The sequence below is a fragment of the Phoenix dactylifera genome, chromosome 2 (genome assembly GCF_051530095.1).
Source record: "Phoenix dactylifera cultivar Ajwa chromosome 2, Ajwa_hap1_PhDact_Kaust_v1.1, whole genome shotgun sequence".
Lineage (NCBI taxonomy): Eukaryota > Viridiplantae > Streptophyta > Magnoliopsida > Arecales > Arecaceae > Phoenix > Phoenix dactylifera.
The window spans coordinates 21,158,932-21,180,622 of NC_143191.1; the positions used below are offsets into that span (position 1 = coordinate 21,158,932).

The window sequence follows — 21,691 nt, forward strand, 5'->3', positions numbered from 1 at the left end:
TATTTCCATAGGAATACAATTTTTTCATTTTTCTCCTTTGAAAATTCTAACCAAATAAGAGGCATCTTATTACTTTTCCGTTGACCATACTTTTCTCCCTTCTTTTTTCGCAAACCAAACGAGCCCTTAATCATTGGTCTCGGATTTCTAGTCAAAATGGGACGTTTTGAGGGAATTCAACATTCGGCCACGCCACAACAGAGAAAAAAAAGTGTAGGTAGGAGGAAGAAAAAGCCTAAATTATCAAAATAGTGAAAGCGGAATCCAATATCTGTAGCAGGAAAAAACCAATTGCAATTTTTTATATCCAAAGTCAAGTTATATGTTCCAAACCCAAACCTAATTCCAAATCCACTTTATCCCTACACCAATACATTATATTAGGCCTAAAATCAAAGAACATTGATCATTTTTTGAATTGCTATTAGATTTTATTAGTGCTACTCCAATTCGATCTTGCCCATGAGCAAAGGTTTTTGGTTAGTCTATGGTAGACTGGTAAAAGGATGGGAACGGAAACCATAATTATTTGTTGTTTGATTTACTGTACCAATGTTGACCAAAGCACTACAGTTGCATGCGCTACTAGAGAGCATGAAAGAATCCGGGGGTATTCTTGTAGGCAAAAAGACTCGGAGTTTTCTTTTCACCGTTGACAAGAGAATGCAAAAATAGAAAGTGACATTTTATAAAAGTCCCCTTAGTTGTGGATTTTACAAGAAAAAAATCAGATTCTTTCTTTTCTTTCTTTCTTTGTAGAGAGACACATCTATTAGTGGGTTTCGGATATTTTGCCCCTATGTTTTAAGTTCAAGATGAATTGTAGTCTAAACAAATTTGTATCAAATATTTGGAATATGTATGTTAAATATCTATAGATATATCATGCATTCACTAGATGTATATCAGCTATTGTTGTACTTAGCCCCAGGTCCAAACTCATTTTGAAACCTTCAATTCGTATTTTTCTGCAAAAAAAAAAAAATAAAAGCCAATATTTTCTTGCAAAATCAATAACTAGAGCTGATCTGATGAAGTTACTGTCTGATTTTGAGAGCCAGACATGATCTGATAGCTCCCGGGATCTATTTTTGAGATCTGACTTATATTTAACTCTCACAGAGATATGGTTATCAGACAAATAAGAAAATCTTGACCGTCCATCCGTACTTTCTCTCGGTTACACCATGCCTCGCACTGGTGCGGGACAGCTCGGAAGCTCAAGACCTTAGCCTCACCGGATAAGAAAGCGGCGAAGAGGTTTGTCTGGAAGCCCGCCACGAGTGTACGCAAGAGAAGAGGCGACATGGCTCTCCTCCTCCCTTCTCTCTCCTTCCTTCCTCCCTCTTCTCCTTCTTGTCTCTGGGCTCCTTCTATTCCCATCAAAGCTAATCCATGTAAAATCTCTGGGTGTTTCGGTATTCTGCTACCTCTCGCATTATTAAATTGGTTTGTTTGAGTAAAATTTCTTTAGTTATGCTTTTTTTTTTTTGGTTGATTCTTAATTTGCTTGTGGAATTTCTGTCATACGGATTCTCTTTGGAATCTCCATTATAAGCTTATTCGGGTATTCCTGCAAACACTTGGAAAGCTTTCTACTTTCCCTTTATTTTGAGCTTTTTCTCAGCAAGATTATATCTTGGCTTTCTCTTTCTAGATTCTTTCTTGTAGTTGTACTCATGTATCTGGATATATTTGAAATTTTCGTAGAAATTGATATCTCGAGCCGGTTCTTAGCTTTTTCTTAGTGCCGGTCTTGGTGTCTCTACTTTTTCTTTCTGTTTTCAGTTTTGCTTCTTTGCTGTCGTAACATTTTTATCTGTTTTTCTGCATAATTTTGGTTGTGAAGTTTTGGAAAAACTTTTCTGGTTATAGAAATCAGTTCTTGTGATAATTTTGGCGTCTAAAATATGTACAAATAAATCTGGCTTTTGACATGGTTTCTAGAGGTATCTTATCAGGATTGTTGGTTTTAACATTGAAGGCTCATTTCCTTCTTCATAGGAATGGGGAAATGTGGCTAAACCTCATTACTTGTATTCTGTCCTTTTTCTTTTTGAATTCTCTCCCCCTTTTCCCATGATTTTCTTGCTCTTGCATAAGTTCTAAAGCTTTTAAATTCTGTTGGATGTATCTTAAATATAGACTTAATTTTCTAAATCTTAATAAGGTTTCTATTGTCTATGTTCCAGCATTGAGGTTGCACCAGAAAGGCCTCTTTCAAAGGAGGTCTTTAAATGGAGTCAGCATTCCTGCTCCTTTTCCTTTTGGGGAGAAGAGGTCACTGATCACTCGTGCTTCCTCAGAGACTGATGGAAATGATGGAAGTGAACTTGTTCCACCATCTGAAGGGGCAGCAGAGGCTATATCAGTGGAGAACCTTCCTTTGGAGTCAAAATTGCAGATGATGCTTGAGCAGAAGAGAAGGATGAAGCTGGCCAAGAAGATAAGGCTTCGCAGGAAGAGGCTTGTACGGAAGCGGCGGATGAGGAAGAAGGGCAGATGGCCACCATCGAAGATGAAGAAGAACAAGAATGTCTGATCCATGTTGGATCACCTTGCAGGTTTAGAGCTTCCTTTGCCTTCGCTCATTTTGATTCAATACATTGTTTATTGGCCCAAAACCATGTACATCTTAATGCATTTTGCTTCTTGGTTTTTGTTAACACTTCAATTGATGTAATAGCTCCTCGATGAAATACTTTAAGAGTTGTCATTTAGTTCCAGAATCAATCGTTCAAAAAGTGACGATATTAGATGAAGTTAATGTGCTTATTTTGCATATTATTCTTTATATTTGGTTGAGATTTCCACCTTCCAAGTTGCTTAAAGAAATTTTTCTTCCCATCGCTTTTTGTTTTTATTCTTTCCTTAAGCACAACTAAGTATAATCCTTTTGGTGTGTAATCATGAAGCAAGTTTCTTTCTGTTTTTGACATCTAACAGATTATTTGTTTAGGTGTCCCATGTTGTTGATAGTGACTCCCTGTTTCTATATGTAATCTTAAGATTGAAAGACAATATATATTCATTAAAATCCTAGTAATGTTTGAATTCATTTAATCAAAACCCTTGGTGGTTGTAGTACATTAGCATGTGAAGTTCAGTTGTGTTGAACTGACCACATACAAGATTTTGCAATTTTAATTCTACTTATGAGATTCATCCATCCATTGTTATAAGTATTATTTTTACTTTTAGATTAATCTTTATTTGGAGATCTATTCTTTTGTTGAAGTACATGTGTAGTTGTCTCTATTTCACGTTTTTAGAACGTCTACCACCAGCTTTTGACCTCACCCTGGATCCATAACCTCTTTTTCCCTTTTTTGCCAGGTCACTCAAGAAAGAACAAAATGTGTTATGATCATCTCGAATAAAGTCTTATAATTATTAAATCTTTTTAAAATATTAACAAATTCTTATACTATGATTATCATTTAAAAAGCTCGAAAATAAAGTTTTTGTTTGCTTTAAGTATCTATTTAAAATTAAAAGATTCAACATAGGTGTTTTCCTATTAAATTAATACTATTAGGTCTTTAGACTTCATTTAAAGTAACTTCCATATGCAGTGAAGGCCTACTTCTTTCAGAACACATTCATGTATGTGTGTGTAGAGAGAGAGAGAGAGGGAGAGAGAGAGAGGTAGTAATTAAAGCAGAATGTTCTCCTGTGTACAGACAAGGTTGTTTGTTCCAAAACCTTAAGCTAGAAATTTATCAATTCTTCCTGTGAACAGTAGGGAAAGATACTTCTTGCCTTGACAAATTCTTAATCTTTAAACCTTGTTCTCAACTGTACCAAAAAAGAAGTAAAAGAACAACTTGTCCCCAAATAGTGCAAGGATCAAAATAGGGGTTCATCAGCACCTTTCAGCCAAATCTTAGGGTGAGATATTTTCTCCTTTCTGTTTTGTCCAAAGAAGACATTTTAGTTAAAAATTTCAGAAGAAATAATAAGAAACCTATATAATCAAACATTGGTGTTAGAAAATAGAAAATATTAAACATGTAAGGCTATATTAACAGTAGTTATCTTAGTTGTGTATTGTGAGAATATTCAACACATTAAAATTGTTTTTTTTAAGAAGAAGTCATGATGCTTGTTGAAATGCAGTTTTTACAATGCCCTATATTATATACTTTCAGTTTTATTATAATTTTATAATTTATTAAATTTGTATTAAACATAGCTGCCACTATATCTGCTTAGCGTACGCATTTATGACATGGTAACATACCCCAAACCTTTCCTTCGACAACATCACCCAACACACTTCATACACCTACCCTTCTTACGCAACCTTTTCTTTGAACTCCTGCTATCTCTACAGCTCCTGGGTGGACAGCTGACATTTTGGGCCGTCCTCTGCATCCAAGTGTTGGTGGAGTCTAAACTGTTCAGTTTTGTATCACATAAAAACTATTTGATTTAATGCTCCAAAGGAATATGGTATGTCAAAATACTCTAGTCTAAAGTGGTTTCCATACTCGTTCTTTTGTTATCTATTTTTTGGGTTGTTTTTTTTGTTCTTTAACTCTGTAGAGATCTAGCACCTAACCTCGAATAAAACAACACTCTTCTTTTTCCATTTCTTCCTTTTTTTCCCTTTTTTTCAATTTTTGGGCGGCTACTATTCATTGACTCCAATTTTCTGAAAAAGCTAATTTTAAGGTTCCCAAGATCTCGCGTATGTTGTTTTTTTTCCCTTTTCCTATTACAAATATCCCAATCAATCAGATGGATGTTAAACTACAGAAAACCAGAGGCATGCGGATTAGAAGTGACTTCTTTCATTGTCTCTTTGTGAGGTAAGAAAATGAAGGCCATGCTACAATTTAAAATTTTAAATGGGATTTGCTACTCTTTTCTCCGTCTCACTCTTCTTTCCTTGCAAATCCAAGTTATCACAGTTGTTTATTTCAAGTTCAACACCACTTTTGCTTAATATTGCACAGTGTAGTGGAATGCCTCTAATAATGCTGTGATGGATGTTGAAAATAGAGCAATAGTTTTAGATATCTTTTACTTGATAATTTTGAATTGTTTCTATCATATGTTGTTGTCAATGTGGTGCTTGCTAGTATGTGCTGCGCATATTATTTCATTGGGTTTTAACTGATTCTTGTTTCAAGGGAATTTCAACTCCTTTGTCAAAATGGTATAGGTTGAATCTCCAATTAGATTCTTCGTTCATTTGGTGGTGAAAGGAAGATCGCTTCTTTTGCTAAATTTAGAAATATCTGCAAAACCAGACCAAGGTCGGAGGAATCTGTATCGGGCACCGTACCGGTTCTCCGGTAGGACGACTCGGTACAGGCCATGCCGGAACTATATGGAGAGAGGGCACGACACCGTGGGAGAGAGAAAAAGAGAAAGAGAAGCGAGCAGGGGAGGGAGGGAGGGCTAGCGGACGTTGCGGGGGGCTGGTTGTGCTTTCTGTTACAAACTATTGTCAAGAAGCCAAAAGGCAATACCTCTATTATTTGCTTAGTATGCTGTGATTTGAATGCATATAATGAGAACCATCATAGGGCATCATAATGGGAGAATAGTTAGCAGAGAATTTCTCACCCTTATACAATATAAGTTTATCATCCCCAAATATATGGAACATGGCTGTTACTTTGATTTTATTATAATACTACATAATTATTTGATGGCCTAAGTGCATAATGTCTCATTGTAATAGATTTATGAGAGTGGAGCTTCTTGAAGCTTGTAGGCTAGACATCATTTGGATATAACAAAATAACATATCGCTGTACTATAGCTTCTCTAATGCTATAAGTGCATAGATCCAAAATTAGCCAAAATGGTGCCGGGATCTATATCAGTAGCTACCAATTTAGTACCATACCAACATAGTACACTGCAGCATGCCGGTTCCAAACTAGCATGCCATATTTTTTTTTTCAATTTTTTTATGATTAAATTAAAAGTAATCAGTTTTTTATTCTTTCAATGATGTTAAGTCTAATTTGGTATTTTTTTGATGTTTCTATTATCCCAGTAAATCCTAAATGATGTTTCTTGATATTTTTGAGTTTTTTTTTGCGTTACCACGACATTGTGCTAAAAAATGCTACCTTGGATGCAAAAGTGTGGAAAATCTAGGTCATTAGGTTTGCTACACCCAATTTTTTGCGTTAGTGTCAGTCCGAAACCAAAATATAAGGAAAAAAGTAGTGATCCTAGCTTTGCATACTAGAAGAAGCAATATGAGATATCCTAAAATCCATTAATTAGTGTGTTACAAAATATAAAATGATATAATTAATTACATATATTTAAAGTACAACCTACATATCGGCATCTAAAACCTTATCGACTAGCGATATCTCTCGTAAATATCTGGATTATTAATATAATTAGGAGGTATATCAGCCTATCCCACTAACTAAGCAGCGTTATAGTCCTATACATTCATCTCATTGAGTTTGCACTTTAGGTTATAATTAGTCTCGAATACCTCACTAAAGCTTTGGCACTGAAAGATGTCCTCTAGCTAATAATACGACTGTGGAGAGGCCCATCCGAATATGCCAACAAGAAAATCCGATTTTGTAAGGCGCTTCGGGCTGCATAGTATAGTACCCAATAGAAAACAATGCCTTAGATGCACAATATCCATATTAGTATGAATCATAGGCTACTTGTGGCGGTTGGTAATAGGATCCAACATGCAACTTGGAATCTGATATGTCATGGATCCTACTCCATACAAGGTCATCTATAGCTGCATCGTGCCCTCCTAAATAACCTCAAGGAGTCCGTCTCTTATATACAATTGCATCCTTGTGAGCTTAATTAGCTCATGCATTATAATTCCTATCTTGTGTGGCATACGTAAATGGGGACCCACTAGTGCATCGAAGATCATCTTGTGTCTATCTCAAAATAGTGGTCTTACGTCCCCCACTCCCTCTCTCGCCACTTGATTCATGATCATAAGAAACTGTCATTGCTGCTCTCCCAGATTTCTGAATCTGACTGAACTAACTTTTCCTCCACTCTCTCCATTGGGGTTGCAACTACCTTTTCTTTTCCTTTCAGGCTGCGCTAAGTAGCTACCTACTTTTCCTTCATGCCCCTCTCTGTCTGACTATACTGGAAGGATAGATGTCACCCTTTTGACTGGGTTGACCGAACAGTGTGGTGGCCTCATCTAAGCAAGTTTAGGTTATATCTTTAGGAGGATGTCTTGTATCCGGAGTCATATGATGATCAGCTCTTCAATGATCCCTTTGACTGTGGCTGATCAACTAGAAGCATATATGAAATATTGCGAACTGCCCATTGCTCTGCATCCACCATAAGTTCTCTGGCTACGAAGCTAGTTAGTTATGGAGGGGATCCTAGTTCATCAAGCTTCAGCTCTTACTGGTAGCCTACAAGCCATCTGATCATGGAATCATTCTCATCCTGAACAAAAGCATTATGGATCGAAATCATGTACTTCAGCTACACTTCCTCCAAGATGCACTTCAGCCTCAATCTCATATTGCAGTAAACATATATGAGGTTCTTAAGATGTCTCTATATCAAATGGTTCTGCTTGCTTTGAATGAGGTCAAAGGTGGACTAATTATGCTCACAACCACTCGAGAAGACCATTTAGGAGACGATTCGGATGACTAACCATTTAAGATTTCTCGTCAACAAACTAAGTGAATCCACCATTTAGCTACAAAAGCATCGAAGAAAAGTATATATAATATAATATTATATTAGTAACTATCTAAGGTCAAGTAATAGTTATCATTCATATCTAATATATCTGAATTCATACTTTTCTTACTTACAACAACTGTGGAGACTCCAAAGTTGTCAGTGCCCTCCCTAAATGTTTTCGCTTGTGAAAATGATACGTGTTATAATATATTAATAATTGAAGACATCGGTTAACTTATGCATGTCACTTAAGTTAACTTACTTTTCGTAGACATCGGATCGCGACTTCTGAATCAAGCTCCATTTTGTAGATCATATTATGCAAGATGGTTAGACGTTCCTCATCTATATCGATCCTAAGTAAGGTGTACTAGAACCTCGGGTTTATGTAAAAAGGTGTAGATAGAGTTTGTAATTTTTTTAAATAAAATTATATGAGTACAAGACCAGTCAAATTTTTAATAGTCTTGCTTACCTATTAGATGCAAGTTCTTATCCATTTGATAGTCCCACCACTACTCAATGATGTTGATATAGATTTGCCTTATCTGATACTTTGCCTTAAACCATTGGGCGCACGATCGCATCTAAACTTAAATAAATAAATACAAAATTTGGACCGAGAGTAGTCTTAAATTTTATTTTAACTTTTAAATTTTTTATCCAAAAATATATTTTTAATTTTAAATATTATAGATTTAACAAAAATTAAAAATTTTGGCCCCATATATCTACAACATATCATAATATTATGCCAAAATCAAAAATTTTAGTATAACCTATCTTTATTTTTCAATTTTCTTGATATTTTTTATATTGGAAAAAAAGAAGGAAAGAAATGAGATGGGGAAGAACTACCTTATCTTATTTTAGGTCAAATCCTTCTTTCATCGTCAAAATCATGGATTTTTTTGGTGAAAGAGAGGCGGGAAGGTTTGAAAACGAAAGAGAAGAAAGGTCCGGCTCAGAAAGACTTCTCAAACCTCTCTATTATTGAAAGGGGGAGGGGTGGGACAGAGTAGCTCAGAGTTTGGTACAGGGTGAATTGGATAGTTCGGCCCTCTTTGGCGTACCATGCCCAGACCTTTGACCAGGTCAATCTCAGGTCCAGTTTGTATAATTATAGGCCACAGTCCATGAAACCACCACCAAACAAATTCTGAACTAGCATCAGTTTGCTTAGGACTTACATTTTGTGTGTTGGAAAATGCAAACATACTGGTGTTGGTTTGCTTTTGATTTACCTTTTGTACTGTTAAATTGCATAGATATCCATTATGCAATTTCAATAGATACATGACAGTAGGAAGAAAAAGGGAGGAAAAAAACTGGTAGAACAAGATTTCATAGAGGACACTTCAAAGACTCAAACTTCTTCAAGTTTATAAGATAACAAGAGTTCCCAGATGTATGAATATAAATAGCATAATTTGTATATCCAACCATGATTAGAGGCTGCTTGCTATCAGTTATAAGCAGATATAGCTAATGTCTTCCAGTATATAACAATTGAGGACGAACATACTAACAAATGTGCAAGGCATTAATAAAAGCAAAATAACGTCTTCTAAGTCTGACCAAGTAATCAAACTCAGCGGTGATGTCTGCCAGTATATAACAATTATGCAAGACATTTATAAACAACAAAATAACAGTGTTCTAGGTCCGACCAAGTAATCAAACTCAGAGTACAGATTGTAGCTGGGCTCGTAAAATTAATCTCAATTACCAGATTGACAACCATGTTTACTATCTATAGAAGCACAGTCAGCTTTGCCATCTCCAGTCATTCTGCTGAACCTGTGCATCAACAAGCATTAAGAACCATTTAATACTATCATATGGATCCCAACAGATGACGGGAAAGAGTGGTAAGCTGGCCATAACCAATACAAGAGACTGCCCATCTGAAGTCACACAAAATAAGCTTTGTTAACAAAATAGAACAATCATCATACACTTCAAAGATGCGACTCACAACCAGCAAATTTTTTGTAAAAAAAAAGAATGCTGATATTAGTTCCAAGAAATGAGAGTATAGGATTGTCAAGACAGTTCCAACTGTCTTAATTACTTGTACAGATACTAAATATAAGAATTACCAATTAAACCCAAAAAAGGAAGTTACATCCATTCAAACCTAGAACTTCATTTTCCAAAAAAATGATGAATGGGAATCGTCCACAGCATATCTCAAATGAGATGAAGCCTTATCCATCCCCCCATATGTAGCAATCCTGGTCCTCAACAGTGATAGTAGTTCCTTGTGCCGTGACTGTTTCTTCTTGAGCACACGAATATATGCGGACAATCCAAGCCATATAGTTTCTGTCTTCTTTAGTAGAAGAACAGGATGGATATTGAAGCAAAGCCTCATGTCATACATCCGCTTCTTAATGAACTTGTACATATAACTGATGAATAGGTACCCAGATTATTAGCAAAACGAAAGTATGTTGAAATGCAAAAATGTGGCAAATAAATAAATAAATAAATAAATAAATAATAGTCTCAACAACCAGTTTTATGATTACCAGCATAACTATAAAATATAACTCGTGTTCTTACAGATGAGAGAAAGGTGCAATTCGTGGCTACAAAGCTGAAGGGTCATGCTCTAATCTGGTGGCAACAATATCAGCGTAGCAAAGATCGAAGAGGAATCCCAAGAGTCAATACCTGGGCTCAGATGAAATTGAAGCTTGATGAGAAATTTCTTTCCTTGGATTATTCTCAAACTCTCTACCAAAAGTTCCATCAGTTGCATCAGCGTGTGGAGCAAGGTTCACCGGACCGATCGTACCGGCGAGCACCAGCACCGATACGGTTCCGATTCGGTATCGGCTTGGAACCGGTACCGAACCGGAGTCGCGCGCGCGGCCACGCACGCGCGGACATAAAAAAAAAACAAAACAAAAAAAATGCGACAAAAAAAATGCGTCCGCGCGCGCCCGGGACGCGCGCCGACGCGTCAAATGCCACTCTGTGGCATTTAATGCCCCCACACGGGCGGGCACGGTGCCCCGCGCGGGGAACCGCGCTCGGGCGCGATTCCCTGCTGGGGAATCGCGTGCGGGCGCAGTTCCTACACGGGGAATCACGCGCGGGCGCGCGTTCTCCGCTCGCGCGTCCGCGCATGTTTCCCAAAAAAACAAAAAAAAAACATCCGCGTGCGTCCGCGGACGCGTCAAATGCCACAGAGTGGCATCTGTGGCATTTAATGCCCCCACGCAGGCTGCCAGCCCGCGTGGGCACGGTGCCCCACGCGGGGAACCGCGCTCGAGCGCGATTCCCTGCTGGGGAATCGCGTGCGGCCGCGGTTCCTGCGCGGGGAATCGCGCGCGGGCGCACGTTCTCTGCTCGCGCGTCCACGCACGTTTCCTAAAAAAACAAAAAAAAAATGCGTCCGCGCGAACGCGCGAACGCGTTAAATGCCAAAAGCCACTCTGTAGCATTAAGAGGAGCCCGCGTGGGCGCTCTTCTCCGCGTGCGGGGCGCGCTGCCCCGCACGCCCACCAACGGGGAAAGAGTGGCCGGTACCGGCGGGAACCGGGCCGGTTCGCACCGGTCCAAGTACGGCAGCAATCGATTCCGACCCAGTTTGGGTTGGAACAGTTTTTATACGCTGTACCGTACCGATGCCCGTCGGCACCGGTTCGGTACAGGCTAAACTGACCGGTTCCAATCGGTTCAGCATACCTTGGTGTGGAACAATCTGTTGGTGATTATACAGAGCAATTCTACAAGCTTATGAGTCGTGTGAACTTACAAGAATCTGATGATCAATTGGTGGCCAGATATGTTAGTGGACTGAAATATAATCTCAAAGGCGAGCTGATGATGCATTCGCTTCATTCTCTGGAGGAAGCATATCAAAAGGCATTGAAGGCAGAAGAGAATAAAATGGAGTTCATACCGAAAAGGTGAAAGCTCAAAAGGGGTGAAAAAGAAGGGTAAGAAGTTGGCTCCTATCTCTGAAAAACAAACCCAACATCAGGGTGGAGGGAGTAAGGAGAGTGGGTAGTTTCATTCATCTTCGAACAAATATTTTTGGTGTGGTGAATCTGGGCATAGATCCTATGAATGTCCAAAGAAGAAAGCTGAATTGCATCTCGTGGAAGAAGAAGATGAAGAGCCAATTTATGATGAAGAACCAGAGGCTGATCTTAATAAAGAATATTGTGAAGGTGATTGTGATGCGGAAAGTCTTGTAATCCGGCAAGTGCTGACTATTCAAGAGACTGATAGATGGTCGAGGCATAACACTTTTCGAACCTATTGTCTTTCTTATGGAAAGAAGTGCATCTTGATGATTGATTCGGAAAGTTGTGAGAACATGGTGTCAAAAGTAGTGATAGAAAAGCTGAAGCTTTCTTGTGAACACCATTCAAAGCCTTACAAGGTTTTCTGGTTCAAAAAGGGTGGAGAAATCATGGTGACTCAGAGATGCAAAGTTAAGTTTGCTAGTGGCAAGTATGAAGATGAAATTTATTTTGATGTGCTGCCCATGGATGCCTGTCATTTGCTTCTTCGCAGACCATGGCAGTTTGATAGGAATGCTTATCATAATGGGAGGAAGAACACTTACACTATTATCCATAACAAAGTGAAGTATGTTTTGACCCCTATGAAAGACATTCTAAATAGTGTGCCTTCTTCAAACCAGATCAGCTTATTATCTTACAAGGAATTTGAAGAGTCCTACAAAAAAGATGGTATTGTTTATGCTCTAGTTGCTGCAGAAAAAAGTGAAGAACTTGAAACAGAAGTTCCGGACGAAGTTCGAGGCTTATTGGATAGATTCAAAGGCTTAGCTCCTACTGACCTTCTTGTTGGTTTACCACCACTTCGAGACATTCAGCATCGAATTGATTTCATTCCAGGTGATATTCTTCCTAATTTGCCTCATTATAGAATGTCTCCTAATGAGCATGCTGAATTACAAAGGCAAATCATTGATTTATTGCAAAAGGGATTGATTAGAGAGTCACTTAGTCCTTGTGTTATCCCTGCCCTTTTAACTCCTAAGAAAGATAAAACATGGAGAATGTGTGTTGATAGTAGAGCTATAAACAAGATTACAATCAAGTATAGATTTTTCGTCCCTAGACTTGATGATATGCTGGATGAGTTGGCTGGTGCAAAGATGTTTTCTAAAATTGATTTACGGAGTGGTTATCACCAAATCCGAATTAGAAAAGGTGATGAGTGGAAAACAGCCTTTAAAACCAAAGATGGTTTGTATGAGTGGCTGGTTATGCCATTTGGATTATCAAATGCCCCCAGCACTTTCATGAGGCTTATGACTCAAGTTTTGAAGAACTTCATGGGAAAGTATGTTGTAGTGTATTTTGATGACATCCTGGTTTATAGCAAGGATAGTGTACATCATGTGAATCACCTATCCAATGTTTTCAAAGTGCTCCATGAAAACCAGTTGTATGTGAATCTGAAGAAGTGCTCTTTCATGACTAATAAAGTTGTATTTCTAGGCTATGTTGTTAGTGCAGATGGCATGAAGATGGATGACGAGAAGGTAAAAAAGGCTATTCTTGATTGGCCTACGCCTAGAAATCTAACTAACGTGAGAAGCTTTAATGGTTTGGCATCATTCTAAGGAGATTCATCTGATACTTCAGTACCATTGCTGCTCCAATGATGGACGTTCTAAAGAAGAAGAAATCTCAATGGGCCAATGAGGCTGAAAGAAGTTTCCAAGAGTTGAAGTCTAAACTTGTTGAAGCACGGGTCCTAGCACTACTAGATTTCTCTAAGCCATTCCAAGTGGAGTGTGATGCTTCCAAAGTTGGTATAGGAGCTGTTCTCTTGCAAGGGGAAAGATCTGTTACTTATTTTAGTGAGAAATTCAGTAATGCAAAGCTGAAATATTCAACCTATGACAAGAAGCTATATGCAATTGTTCAAGCCTTGCGGCATTGGGAACATTATCTTATTGGTGTCGAATTTGTGCTCTATTCCGACCATGAAGCTTTGAGATTCTTGAATGGCCAAAAGAAGCTGAATTCTCGCCATGCTGGTTGAGTATCATACCTTGAGAAGTTTTCTTTTGTTCTATCTACACCATAAAGCCGGTTCATCAAACAAAGTTGTTGATGCTTTGAGTCGACAGCATAGTTTGTTGATAACACTCTCTTATGAAATTACTGGCTTTGATCTCTTACCAGATTATTATGTTGCAGATCCATTCTTTAAAAGGATGTTGCAGAATTTGAATAATGAGAAGAGTAAACACTATTTGCTGATCAATGGCTATTTATTCCAAGACAATCAACTTTGTTTGCCAGAGGGATCTTGGAGATTATTTGTTATTGCAGAATTACATGCTGGCGGACTTGGTGGATATTTTGGAAGAGACAAGACTGAAGCTCTTGTGAAGCTGCGATACTTTTGGCCTACCCTGAAGCGTGATATTTCTCGGTTTGTGCAAAATTGTCTTGTATGTCAAAAGGCCAAAGGGGGAGTCCAAAATACTTGTTATTATCAGCCCTTACCAATCCCTAATGCTCCTTGGGAAGACATATTAATGGACTTTGTTCTTCGTTTGCCTAGAACACAGCATGGGTTTGATTGCATTTTTGAGGTGGTGGATCGATTCTCTAAGACGGCTCACTTTATAGCATGTAAGAGCTCTACTGATGCATCTCACATGGCTACTTTGTTTTTCAGAGAACGGTGTTCCAAAGTCCATAACTTGATATCATGATGTAAAGTTTGTTGGTCACTTCTGGAGGATGCTGTGGAAACTTTTGGGAACTCGATTGCAATTCTCCAGTGCTTACTATCCTCAGACTGCGGACAAACTGAAGTAGTGAATAGATCCCTGGGGAACTTGCTGAGAAGCTTAGTGGGAGAGCACCCAAAGAAGTGGGAATTTGTCATTCCTCAAGCTAAATTTGCTTATAATAGTTCAGCCAGTCGATCAACGAAGAAGCCTCCATTCGAAGTTGTCTATGGCAGAAATCCAAGTCATGTTCTTGATCTCTTGCCACTACCAAATCAAACAAGAGTGAGTATGGAAGCTGAATAGTTTGCTGAGCACATAAAGGAGGTCCATAAACAAGTTCGACATCAACTGCAGCAATCTACTCAAATGTACAAGTCACAAGGTGATGTTCATCGAAAGAAGTTAGAGTTCAAGAAAGGAGATTTGGTCATAGTATATTTGAGGAAGGAAAGATTTTCTATAAGTACTTATAATAAGCTGAAACAGAGAAAGTTTGGACCTTATCGGATTTTGAAGAAGTTGGGTCCAAATGCCTACTGAATTGAACTGCCTGAAGGATTTTCAACCAGTCCTACCTTCAACATATGTGATCTTTATCCTTATTATGGAGATAAGGAGAAGATTGTGTTTCAACCGAAAGACTTCGAGTGTCGCCTCTCTAATCCTCCGCATGAGTCTGTTGATGTTTTGAATGTACGTTCTATCACGACTCGGCATAGCACTTATACACAATACTTGGTCCATTAGCAAGGAAAGCCAAATTCTGTGGATGCATGGATTTCAAGTGAGGAGCTCAAGAAACTGGATCATCTGCTTTGGGAAGACCTGAATTCCAACTCGAAGGCGAGTTCTTTTCAAGCTAGGAAGAATGATGCAGGAGCAGCAAGGGTCGACTCATTGCTTTCAAGAGTCGACTCATGTGTAGCGGGGGTTAACTCATTTCTTTCAAGAGTCGACTCATGTGTAGTAGAGGTTGACTCATTGCTTTCATGAGTCGATTCGTATTTAGTGAGTCGTCCTTTGATCCTGGCAGCATGACAAAGTTGGTTTTAAATTAATTCTGGGAACAATATATGGTTAATCAGCTAGCATGCCATATACCATTGGAAAGCTCTACGCCTCTAGTTTCCATGCACCTGATCTCGTGCCATTTGAAAATTCCTAGAGAAAGTTATGGCATTTTTACTACAGCACGTCTGGACTAGCAGCGCCCAGCGAAGTGCATTTAATTTGGTCTTTTTCCAGCACATAGTTTCATTTCTCTAAGTGTCTTTTGGTATTTCTAAATATTGGAACATGTAACAAGACTCCCATCAATGTGTTTCAGCACTGTTTTGTCTTACCTATGCTTGGAGGGATGTTCCAAGATAGCATAAAACTGGTACATGAATGAAATGAAAAACAGAGTTGTTATTTTCAGAATTTCTTTCCAGCAAGCCTTTCTTGCTTTTGTGAGTTGAGTGGCATCCTCCTACCAATCAAGCGCGTGGCTTGGTCGCATCGAGTGGCATCTGCAATTAGTAGCGTCGAGTGGCATCCGCTACCCCTGGTTGAGTGGCATCCCAAGATCATCTTTTTCCTTGGTTGAATCATTTTGGTTTGGCAAAGACTTGCAGGTTTCAGCCTGCATCACTCTCCCTCTCTCTTCCTCCCTTCTTTTCTCCCTCTCCCCCTCCCTCTCCTTATTTTTGGTATAATCCGGAGTAATACAATACGGACCCATACCATACCAAACCTATCACCAGCTAGTACAACCTTTGCTGCTAGTTCCGCAAGCCTTCTTACAAATAACTCTTCAAAATCATATTTGAAATATTGATTTAGAAAATGATTTGCATATGACTGTAAGGAATTAGATGTATAATTTTGATTATAAAATATTATATTTGTTAAATAAGTTATTTTGTATTGTGCATCCATAAATTGTTCAAAGTTTATTTGTTATACTTGCTTGATCTCTTTGATTATGGTTATTGGTTTCTTACTAGGCTTTTAGCTCACTCTTCTTCTGTCTCTTTTTCAAAGCCTGAGGCGTAGGAAGGGATAGATAGAGGTTGGACAATGAGCTTAGAACAAGGTCCGAGACTTGGTTGGGCCAACCTAACATTTATAATTTCATTTAAATCCCTCCTTTATGCGTTGGTTTTGTAGAACTAATTAGACCTTTAAAAAAAATTTGTAGTTATATTGACAAAATTATAGTTTTACCTTGATGTTTAACTTGTCGTTATTTAGTGAATATTGGAAATGGTTATCCTGCCTGTGTTATTGAACTATTGTTAGTTTGGTTGTATTTATGATGTTTGATAGGTTGTCACCTTGCATGCTCGTGGGGCCAGCCCTATATGTATGCGGCGAGCTGTTGCATCCCTCAGTGTGTGCTTTTGGTCAGAGGCATGACAATGACTTTCTTTTCTTTAAATTCATTTAGCAAAAGATATAGCCAACAATTGTTAGATCAGCTTGTTGGCACCTCTCTTAAAGGCTTGCCCTTGGGGGAGAGATCCAGGTTCCAAACCTAGAGGTGGCACATTACCACCATGTTGATTAAAAAAGGAAAAAACAAAAGAAATAAATAACGAATGATAAGAAGCATATAATAACTAAGATTGCATCATTTGCCTCTTTGCAATCATTCTCTTAAAGATCACATAACATCATAGCCATGACACTAGCTAGGAATAGTGAGAAACAACAGAACTTGAGGAATCCCCATCTCCACTGAGCATCATGTCGCCTCAAAAAATTGTTATACCCCGATGAATTTCCCAACCTCTGGTTTACAAAACTCATGAGGTGTGTGCAATTAAAGGTGTGGGATCATTATGCAGGTCTCCATCCAAATGTTGGCTACATATTATGATCAAAACATCTAGTAGAGTTTGGATCATCTCCAATTCAGCACTGAACTGGAGATGTACAGTCTTCCAATCACATCCATCCATCTACAACATGATAGCCGTGATTGCCTGGATTCCATATGGTACATGGGACATTGCACTGCATGCACCATGTGAGGCCCATGCAATTGACTGTCATGCAATACACAGATGGTTGTGACTGCAAAACTGGACTTCTCCAGTTCATCCACAAAGTGGAGAGGATCCTGATTCTCTATGGTGACTTCAGTCATTTTCAGTTATCCCACATTAAACATGCCAAACAGCAGGACCTTCTAAGGAAAAAATTCAAATGGCAGATTTCGAGATTGCTGACAGTTTTTTTTTTCAAGTTGGCTTTTGCATCGTGTTGATCATTTCTTGTAGTGATGAGATTAAATTGCTAGAGGTGGTGATGGGATCCATACCTGAAAGACCACTCAAGTATCTTGAGAAGGTAACTTGCACTAGGATTGATTATGTCCGAAATGCTACAAATATAGCAGTGGAACTTCATTGCACCAAGTAAGAAGGCCTGATATGCATTCAATCTGACAATGGCAGGCGAATTGATGTTGGAGTCGTACAGTATAGGATGGCACTTTATCCGCACATGATCACACAACTTGGCTTTCAGATGATGCATTGGTTTAGCACATGCATTAACTGTAATAGTGGAGCTTATAGTAGTTCTGCAGTACCTATAACACAGTTTTCAAGATTGGTTAAATCTGATAAATGAAACACATGAAATGTTTGAAACAAATTTGCAAAAGGTCCCGGTGACAAGTTGAGTAACAGAAGGGCATATATGACAGATTTACCTTGTGTAATCTGCTTGAATTTCCAGAGTGCGACAGTTGATAAGCAAGCCACTCCAGGGAAGAAATGATATACCATCTTCACCAGTATACACCCTGTTTACCAGATGCCTGTTTTGTCCCAAATCAAAATTCACCCCAAATTTGTTATCATTCATGTAGCAGTTGTATTCTCTGAACCCTCTTCTCAGCCTGTAGAAGAAATTGCTTGCCTGCTCCTTCGAGGTAGATATAAAAAGAATATCATCAGTGAACCTCAACAAAAGATGGTCTAGCAGCAAAGATGAATTCTCATTGTTTGCTCCAGCGACACAAACATTTGCTGCAAGATCATTATGGCGCCAATGCCTCTTATCTATAACCATACCACACTCTTTGCCCAAATCATTTGTACAAGATTGCCCTAAAAAGGTTGCATCATCTTTGACAGGTTTTATGCCATGAAATAATTTTTCATCAACCATAGATTTACCATTCAACAGCCTGTGTGCCTTTTCAAGATATGGAAAAATCACGTTCCTTTCCATGTGACCATAGTAAAATGAACAAAGAAGGGAAGATAACAAACTTCCCTGAGATATGCCAACCTTTTGTAAATAAAAATTCCGCCCAACTTGCAACACATTGCGCTTCAAATGTTCACCAAGAAGACTACAAAGCTCCTTTTTCTTGATCCTTTTATATGTCCCCTAAAATTATCCAGCCAACAAAATATCTCAGATGTAATGAACTTCTTCATCAACAAAAGAAAATGAGTAATTGAGATTATGCAGTACTTGTCATCAGTTGCACGCAGGTATTTCCAATAAGCAATATATTGCATATCAGGTAAAATTATAGGCCTTTTGAAAATTGGTAAGACAATTAATAACACTCAACTAAGGCAAAGGCCAGTAAGAAGACAGGAGGGCATGCGTGTGCTCTTGGATATACCTGTATTTTTATTTTTCTTTAACAGAGCAATGACTCCAGTATAACATATCGATTATATATATATAATTGATATAAAAAGCACGAGAGAAAATTATTCACATGATCATGTATGATGATACTGCAGATATTTTTTTATGATTTTGGACAATAACGATAACTGTCTTAAAATTTGAATACAAGTTTCTTTTGACATTATTTGCTTGAGAGTACTGTAGACAAAAATCAAAAGACGTATTCAAAAAATACCTGATCAATGAAAATGTTGTTGGATGATGACAACCGAATGGAAGTCTCAGAATTTGAGCAACCATTTTCCTTGGTACAAAAATCAGAAGATACTTGGTCATAAAGGGTCCTTATGGACGACTTCTTGCAAACAACCCGTGCCTGTTTTCTCAGTATGTATTCATCATTTCTTATAACACCTCTCATTATACGAATTAGCATATCCAGATCAATGGAGTCGAATGCCTTCAGTACATCAGCAACAACAATGAATACCTCAGGCATCCTTGTTGATCTATTTTTCACTTTACAAAGAAATTGATGTACTTTCTGGTAGACATCATTGTAATCAAACACAGAAGATCCTATTAACTGTGGATGTTCAACCTTTATTATTCTCAGGATCGCATGCAGTTCACGTAGAGCAGAATTCACAGACTTGTAATGAACAGGCCTACTCCTACCGCTCATCTGTTTGCAATGCATTCCTGCTCTTTCCTCCATTGCAGTAAGTTTTAACGAAGATCCATGATTACGAAGCCTTACCTTAGATGGTGCTCTAAGGTTTGCTAAAGGCCGGACACTAATCCCTTTCGGAACATATCTAACCTTTGAAAAACCAAAAGATCTTCCTCTCATTATATGTTCGAAGGTTGCAGGATCAAGTAGGCTGTAGTTCTGGTCATTCAAGTGATTAGTGGATCTTTCAGTTAATATTCTCCACACTGGCTTTGGATAATAAAATACATCATTCTTTCTGGACTCTCTTTCTGTTACGTAAAAGTTGGCAGCAATTATGGGTACCACCATATAAGAAAAGAACCAATGAATCCATCTAAGGAAGAAATTGTTGTGAAGTATCATTATATCACTGGGTTTTCTGATCTCTTTCCATAGGCTTTCACTATTACCAAATCTGAATTCGGCCTTATTATTGCAGCAGTGAGAGTCTCTAACTTTTGATAAAAATGGATAGCATGAAGTTTTCAGTCCATGAATGCATTGTTTCAGCTGAAAGTTTTCAAATCTATGCAAGCTGATAAACTTTGAAATATTTTTCCGTAAGGATCTCCAAGTTGAAGAATTTCCAAGCAGAAATGGAGGAACTATGCTCCGTGCAACAGCCCACACAAAGGAAACCACTTCCTGATGTCTACAATAAGATTCAATTGGATCAAACTTTAGATCAAAAACTTTCGGCAAATGTTCACAAGGCCGCTCTTTTTGCTCAGAATTTTCATGATGCATAACGCTTGATGGGCATTGCAACCTAGAGTAGATTTCCTTGAACATCTTCAGCGACGAAAATGTTCCTTTTCCCACCTGCTTGTGAAAGTTCAGGAAAAAATTTCACAACTATTAAATATTGATCTTTTCTGTTAGTAGCCAACCAGAAAATTGTAAATCACAAGGTAAGAAACTAGCATGGAGGCAATAGAGTAGCATATTATATAGCTCAATCATATGAATTATCAACATGCCCAGCAACCTTTTTCCATCATTAATTAAGTTCCGACCAGAAGAACATGAGCAAAGATGATGATAGGCTAGTAATTCTTTTAATGTTCTAGAAGCTTGTGGGCAGTAAACTGGTGGGAATGGCCTCATGGGGCTGACTGATGCTTAGGTGTTAGGCAAACGCCCAGAGGTCAAGGCAGCCCAAAACCAATAAATTCATAAAAATATATTTAAAAAGAGAAATTTAATAACATAAAATTGGAACACATCAAATAACATATAGTTAGTCAATGAAATACCAACTTGGCAACAATAAATTATTAATAAATTGATCCCACCCTCCATTCATACTCAAACGTGACAGAAAACATTGACATTTGCACCAAAGCAGCTGCTAGATAACACTATTTAGGTGGCCAAGATGGCAATTTTCTGAACGTTGTTAATATTTTGATAAGGTACTTCAGATGACAATGAGGGGGAAAAATCTTTTAACAACTCACAACTTCTATACAAACTAACACTTGACCAAAGAAAAAGAGGAGGAAAGAAATAAACTGGACTAGATTAGATGAAGCTATTATAGGAATTGATTTCAGATTAATATAAAAAGGTATCAAAAAGCCATGTCACAATGTCCATCTTCCTTTCAGATATACATTTGTTTTTAGTACCCAGCATACATATACAATGGCATAGACGAGGACAGCCCATCAACTGGATCTAGGATACATGCGCCCAGACTCCCTAGTTCACCATTGCTTTTGTAAACAATTTCATGTCCATGAAAAGGGAAACGATCCCTAAGTACCACCTAATTGTTTCCATTTGATTTTTCTTTGGGATTCTACACTTTTTGACCCATTGTTGCAATCCACAAACCATTCCCCAGCAAGGTCATTCTGCTGTAATTTCTGTGCTCAAACCATATGATACAGATTCTACAATTACTT

At 38.2% G+C, this 21,691-nt stretch overlaps 2 protein-coding genes across 10 annotated transcripts in view; one reads left to right on the forward strand and one right to left on the reverse strand.

Annotated features, from left to right (window-relative positions):
* Positions 1 to 1,212: 1,212 nt before the first annotated feature.
* PSRP5 (plastid-specific 50S ribosomal protein 5) lies at positions 1,213 to 5,375 on the forward strand. Of its 3 annotated transcripts, none has more exons than XM_039123431.3 (3): positions 1,214 to 1,418; positions 2,193 to 2,564; positions 5,171 to 5,375. In XM_039123431.3, exons 1-2 carry the CDS (start codon positions 1,307 to 1,309, stop codon positions 2,540 to 2,542), a joined length of 462 nt encoding a protein of 153 aa, XP_038979359.3. In that variant the 5' UTR covers positions 1,214 to 1,306; the 3' UTR covers positions 2,543 to 2,564; positions 5,171 to 5,375. The 3 variants fall into 3 exon arrangements, with proteins under 3 accessions (XP_038979362.3, XP_038979359.3, XP_038979360.3); XM_039123432.3 differs by lacking the exon at positions 5,171 to 5,375 and adding an exon at positions 4,337 to 4,355; XM_039123434.3 differs by lacking the exon at positions 5,171 to 5,375 and having other exon boundaries at positions 1,213 to 1,397; positions 2,193 to 2,762.
* Positions 5,376 to 9,380: 4,005 nt separating this feature from the next.
* TERT (telomerase reverse transcriptase) overlaps positions 9,381 to 21,691 on the reverse strand; it is a 63,157-nt gene continuing 50,846 nt past the window's right edge. For 5 of the 7 annotated variants that reach the window (XM_039119972.3, XM_088715573.2, XM_039119971.3 and 2 more), the window contains 4 exons: positions 19,302 to 20,603; positions 18,126 to 18,811; positions 17,730 to 18,002; positions 9,606 to 10,091 (listed from right to left, as the gene is read on the reverse strand). In XM_039119972.3, the coding sequence (XP_038975900.3) occupies positions 9,818 to 10,091; positions 17,730 to 18,002; positions 18,126 to 18,811; positions 19,302 to 20,603 (2,535 nt within the window). In that variant the 3' untranslated portion in view covers positions 9,606 to 9,817. Of the gene's footprint in view, positions 9,585 to 9,605; positions 10,092 to 17,729; positions 18,003 to 18,125; positions 18,812 to 19,301; positions 20,604 to 21,691 lie in introns of those variants that run through there. The other 2 variants (XM_039119973.3, XM_088715575.2) reach the window with 2 other exon arrangements.

Excerpts from the sequence above, each read along its gene's own strand:
- PSRP5 (XM_039123431.3), top strand. The coding sequence starts at position 1,307 with ATGGCTCTCCTCCTCCCTTCTCTCTCCTTCCTTCCTCCCTCTTCTCCT. Across the intron at positions 1,419-2,192 it reads TAAAATCTCTGGGTGTTTCG|CATTGAGGTTGCACCAGAAA; the intron begins GTATTCTGCTAC and ends TCTATGTTCCAG.